A 6,000-nucleotide genomic window follows, 5' to 3' on the forward strand; every position below is an offset into this window, starting at 1 on the left:
TGAAGATGATAACATCTTGTGTGCAGCGTGATCTGAGCTGAACAGATGTGTCTGCTTCCATACTCACCTCTGCTTGGAGTTTTCATTCTAACTCTAAGGCAAGGTCAGGCAGAGCTGGCTCCAAACACGCCAGAGTTCTGACTGTTGTGAAATTCATAATAATATTTAAATTAGACCTTGGAATGTAATAGAACATGCATAAGATTTCTGGGAAAATCTATCCGCATGCACCTAAGCAGGGAATATATTCTGTAACCAGCTCTTGTCTTGCTGTACACAATTGATGGAGATCACTGCCTTGTGTTGCCCAGCCCTGATAAAGGGTGCTTGCTTTCTAAAACTCCAAAACGAGTCTTAGGGAGTTAGACTTGGTGGCATTTTTGGTGTGCAAGTAGTAAAGAACCATGACTGCACAGTGACTGTGGTAAGCAAAGCTGTTCTTATCTGTGCATGCACACGCAGACAGACGCACGTAGTCACAGAGACACGCACAGGCACACAAACAGGCAGAGACAGAGACATAAAAAACAGGCGCACACGCACAGGCACACAGACAGCCGCACACAGAGACGCACAGACGCGCGCGCGCACCGCCACACCTCTCCACCTCCGCGCGGGCGGAACTCCGCTCGCCTCCTCCCCGCCCCGGGAGCCGCCTCTCCCCTGTTCCGGTCCCGAGGCACCCAGGGCCCAGCCCCCACCCCGCAGCATGGCGCTGCCCGAGCCCCTCAGGCGGCGCCTAGGCTCCTTCAGCCGCACCGTCTTCACTGACGGGCACCGCACCGGCCCGCCGCCACCCGTCGGCCGCGCAGGTAAAGCCGCGCCAGCAGCAAAGATGGCGGCGGGGACTACGGGTGAGCTGCCCGGCGCCAGGATGGCGGCGCCGGGCGCCAGGGGCGGGTGGAGGTGGCGGCACCAGCGCCCTCCCACTCCCTGCGGGCGAAGCGACCCGGAGCGGGGCTCGGCAGCCCGACGGTGGCCGCGTCCCGGTAGGGCAGGTCTGGTTCCGCTGCCGCTTGGCCGTGTCGGGCAGGGCTGTGGCGGCCTCGCCCCGCCCCACGTTTGGTCAGTGGCGGAGGGTGCTCTGCCCTCGCCCTCACAGCATCGAGACGCAATGTACCTGAAGGAGTGCTGCTGAAGTCCAGTGTCACGCTCCCCAGGCGCTGCTTGTGCCATAATTCATCACTTTCACTCTTCTTGGACAGCACAGAACAAATAGAAGGGCGGAGCGATTGTTCCAAGCTCACCTCTGCAGGGCCCCGTGGATGGCAAAGCTATAGTTCAATCTATATTTTTCCTTCAGTTTTAATTGTGCGAGAAACACTTGTGCACTGGTAAAATATTGAAAAGGACAAAGTCCTCGAAGCAAAGTCAATAACATTTTTATTTTACAATTCGGTGCTGAAGTGGATGCCCTGCTAAAAAGGCAAACCATCTTACCAAAGCAGTGGGTAGACAGACTAGTTTTAGACAAAGAACCGTTTAAGTCCTCAAAGAATGTTTATTTAGGTTCTCGAGTCATGTATGGAGACTCCCTTCAGGGTATCTCCTGACCAAAACCAGCTGCATCTTACCAGTTAATTAAGCATATTAGTAAATTCTTGCAGCCCTAAGTTGTCTTAGGTCAAGACATAACTTGTCTATATCTTATAAGACAACTAAGCATATCAATAAATTCTTGCAATTCTAAGAGAGTGTTTAAGGTTATTCATCCACGTCTGGAGATAGCTTCTGGGGTTTAGTCCATTAGTCCTTTCTTTGTTATTTCCCATTATGAAAACTCTTGTGTGAATATCCAGCCTGCTGAAACCAATTGCAAATGTACCTGGAGACTATGCAAATAATCCCAGAGATCAGGATTTCAAAAATTAAGTTTACACTTATGTATTCCAGTGATTGCTCTAGCATCGAAGATTTGGCCATCACAATACTATCTGGCTTTTCCTTGAATTTTAGCAGTCCCAGAAAACAAGCATTAGTTCAGTGTAGGTATAGAAAGATTAATTGGCTTATATTGCTAAGCATGCATCCAAAACACAGTTCTAGAACTTGACCAGAAGTTATATATACCAATGCTATGCCAATGAAGCCTTTAACGAATACCTAAAACATTGTCATAACAATTAAAATTAGAGCTCATCTTTGTTTTTAAGTAATATGGCCAGTAACCATTCAATTTTCATCCAGTACGTATAAGACATAAACATAGTTACTTCCAATTAGATGGTTATTTATTTTTTAAAAGATAAAACAGTGTTTTAGGATGGTATGTTGATGCCCTCCAAAGTCCTCCTGGTACTTAAGAGATTCATTCATTAGGACAGCTGGAACAGTTATAGGTAACTATAGCTTTTCATTCCTTTGCAGATGTAAGAAAGTGTTGATACTTTAAAATGTAGTTATTAAAATAAATGCATTAGTTGTCTTACACCTTCTATTCCAGTATAGCAAATCCGTGCCCCTCACATCCTACCCTTAAGGCCTGTCCCAGTTCCCTTCCCAAATCTTCCTTCCTTCCCACCTACCACCAATAGCTACCTTCCAGTAGTTACCATCAATACTTCTGCAACTGGCATAAAGACTTCTGGAACTACCAGGCTGCATGTGGCTGGACTGAAAACAGGGATGTCAGACTGTGTTGGAACAAAGACAGGTATGAGATTGGTGGAAGATACGGAAAGAGAAGGCAGTGTTAGAAGAGAGGTGGTTCTGAGGCAAGAAGCAAGGCAATGTGACTGTTCAGAATAATTTTCAATCAAATATCAACATTTTGACGGAGGCATGGGAATTGAATGCAAATCAGCAGGTCACAAGAAATATTTTCTAAACTCACTCAGGTAGTACCCAGTGACAATGTGTCTCCAGACTTCATTTGGGAAAAACATGAGATACTGTTGATAATTGAAGTAAAGTGGATGCAGTGTCTGTTAACTAGAATATGACAATAAAACTTCACCCATTAAAACTGACTTATTCCCTTAGAATGGCCCTTTAATTTTTTCATTGTTTTAAGTCTAATCTTGTAGGCCTATTATTAAATACTAAATAAAAAATTTACTGCCTGCATAGAGTTCAATATTTGCTATTTCTCTACATTGTATAAATGCGGTTTGTTCTCTTCAGACTTTAAAGGATAAGTTTTACGTTTATTTGAAATTATTAGCTCTTAAGAACCAGAAGAATTACTGACTTCTTATAACATCACTTTCATCCTTAAGTCTATTTAAATATTGAAAATGAAGAGTGGGCAATTGAAACTTGCTTTCTAACAGTAAGTCCCTACTCAGGAGAATCATCAACAAGACAATGATAATCCAGTATGTACTCATTTAAACTTTGGCCATTCTCTTAAGATCTCTTAACAATGAAATAACCACTAACTCTTTCTGTGATGTCAGTATACAGCACTGCTTGAGCTAATCCTGTCAGTCAGAGATTGTTAAGTAAGCAAGCCACCAGGTAATCAACAATCAAACAGCATGAATATATGACTAAGTGATGACAGTTCTGTATCCTGTGAACTGAAAGTTGCATTAGATTCCAGGAAATGGTGTAACTCAAGATAGGATAAAGTTTTCCTCTGGATATATAAAAATATTTTTCTTCACGTTTAGTTTGACTGGGTTGAGTGTTAATGCCCTGCTAGAAGCTAGGATGGAGCACTATCTTTCTGATACATTTATGAAAAGAAAGTATGGAACAAACCAGGAGTGATAAAGACTTCTCTATCTACAGATATGAATGAAATACTTTCCAGTTTACCACTGCAGATGTCTCTCTACTTCAACGTTTATTATTTTCCATTTTGGTGGCTCAGCACGGTTGTTATGCTCCATCTGAAGGTGAGTCCTGAATGAAAGCAGTAGTTTCCAAATGTAAGATGTTTCTGATCAAACACCTCCTAGTACTGAGATAGAGCTCACTGGAGTTAGAGGTTTTTAGGTTTATTTGGGAATTCCTTGAAACTGGAGGTTCAAGAGTACTTGAAAGCCAATACGATGCTGTCAGCTTACAATAGGATACAGAGTCTTCATCTATTCAGCAGCATGTTATGAAACAGCACAACAAAAACTTCTGCTCTTCTTTCCTTTAGTATCCAGTCTTGTCAGATTACTACAAGTTCATCCTGATCACAGTCATGATCCTAGCCTCTCTAATAGAGGTCATTCGACTCTACCTGGGATACATGGGCAATCTGCAGGAGAAGGTGTGTTACCACATGTACATATTAATTTATGCAGAAGAGCTTTTTAGTGTTTTAACGTAAATAAAGTGGTCTACCAGTTCTTCTAAGAGATTTAAGTTGAGGTGATGCTTGTTTCCCTTAAGTCACAGTCAGCATCTTCTATTCCCTTAACATAGCTTCCACTTCTGCGCATTTCCAAAATTTTCCCTCAGAAGGGTTTTGTCAGGAAAAAAATGTGTGGTTAAAACCACAGTATATGGAAATACAAAAACACACTTACTTTGACATTTTACATTATGTACTGACTTTTGGAAAATTAAAAAAAAAAGTGTGGGTTTTTGGATTTTTTTTTCTTCAAAGTTTCAGAGATTTTTGTCTCCAACAGCCAGTTAATAAGTGTCTCCAACCTGCCTGTTACAGGTCCCTGAGCTGGCTGGGTTTTGGCTTCTGAGTCTCCTCCTGCAGTTACCTATGGTTCTTTTCTTGCTATTTAATGAAGATCTAAAAATTCAGCCACTGGAACGAGCAGTCCATATTGTCTTTGTCCTCTTCCTCACTTTCCAAGTCATTGCAGCCTTTGTCACCTTGAAGAAAATGGTGAACAAACTGGCAACTCACTTCTCCCTTAATGAATTTGACCAGCTGGAGGAATATCCTCTGCCTCATGTTTACAGCCTGGGTAAAGGAGAGAGACAAGTTTCCATGGCTGGTTCCCAAGTGCTGGCTGGGCGTCACCCTCTGAAGCCCTGAGGAGGTAACAGAGGGGCCCTCATGTTGCCACAGCTCTGTTTCGATTTTGTTGTGCCATTTTTTAATCTCTCTGTTGTAGGAAGATGAGAGAAAGATCTTGTTGAAGAGCCAACATTAAACCTCAGAGATTGGAGCTCCACTCAGAAAGAAAAATCTAAGCCAATTGCATAATAGGCTTGAGTGGACTACTTGTTGGTACTCTACGCAGTAACAGTCAAGGTAGATGTGATGGGTTTTACATTTTACAAAGTCATGTGGCTTTTTTTTTTTAAAAAAAGCCTTTTTTTCCTCACTGTTTGCACAGAACTGTTATGTTTACAATAAATCTTTTATACATGTTTTTATTTGATCTAGTTTATTTTGATTTATATTAATTTTTTCTCTTTTCTTCCAGATACGTTGCACATATTTAATGTCAGGTACCTCAAACCCACCAAACTACACAAATCAACAAAACAAACCCAAAACAAAGGCCCAAAAAGAAAAATGATAAAACACTGAACAAAGATAACAGTTTCAGAGATGGTCTTCCGTGTAATTCTAGTAAGGAAATCCCTAGTGCTAATAAATTAGGGATGGAATTTTAAAAGTATTCCTTCCTGAAAATTTCCTATATTCATCTTCTTGGGCTTAGCTAGAGTTTTAACTATCAAGCCATTCTAACAGGGTGGTGCAATTTTCCTGAAATGGATGATTCAATAAGTCAACAGTAACAAAATTGTAGCCATTAAGAAAACTGGTCTATGTCAGTAGAAGCCAGAACCTCTCTCTCACAAGCCAGGGCATATACCAAGATACTGTCATTCGTGTTAATGTCTAGATTATCTTCTGCAGTTTCAGTAATGGCTGGAAAGTTCACTTTTTCTGTCAGGGAGGGCTGGAGATCAAAAGTAAAACTAAACTTTTCATTGGAATCCTTTGAGTCTTCAAGCAGGGCAAGAGTCATCAGTTTTGAGAGCTGGCACAAACATTCTGACTGCTCAGAGGAATGTAAAGATGAGTCTAACGTGAAAGAGGCACAGTATACTTAAAGCTAACCTGTATTTAAAATTAATAGAAATTCT

The 6,000-nt window shown here is 41.8% G+C and overlaps 1 protein-coding gene and 1 long non-coding RNA gene across 2 annotated transcripts in view; one reads left to right on the forward strand and one right to left on the reverse strand.

Moving 5' to 3' along the window:
- Nucleotides 1–3,728, reverse strand: part of LOC128851716 (uncharacterized) — a 34,394-nt gene extending 30,666 nt beyond the window's left edge. The window contains exons 1-2 of the long non-coding RNA XR_008449124.1: nt 1,121–3,728; nt 68–141 (exon numbers count right to left, since the gene is read on the reverse strand). This is a non-coding gene — a long non-coding RNA (uncharacterized LOC128851716). The remainder of the gene's footprint in view (nt 1–67; nt 142–1,120) is intronic.
- On the forward strand, nt 618–5,319 carry TMEM17 (transmembrane protein 17). Its single transcript, XM_054062586.1, is given in 5 exon segments — nt 618–812; nt 3,736–3,842; nt 4,094–4,207; nt 4,607–4,895; nt 4,898–5,319. Coding segments are annotated over 5 exon segments (660 nt in total). The 5' UTR covers nt 618–709; the 3' UTR covers nt 4,945–5,319.
- The last annotated feature ends 681 nt before the right edge of the window (nt 5,320–6,000 follow it).

This window comes from Cuculus canorus, chromosome 3, assembly GCF_017976375.1.
Source record: "Cuculus canorus isolate bCucCan1 chromosome 3, bCucCan1.pri, whole genome shotgun sequence".
Classification (NCBI taxonomy): Eukaryota; Metazoa; Chordata; class Aves; order Cuculiformes; family Cuculidae; genus Cuculus; species Cuculus canorus.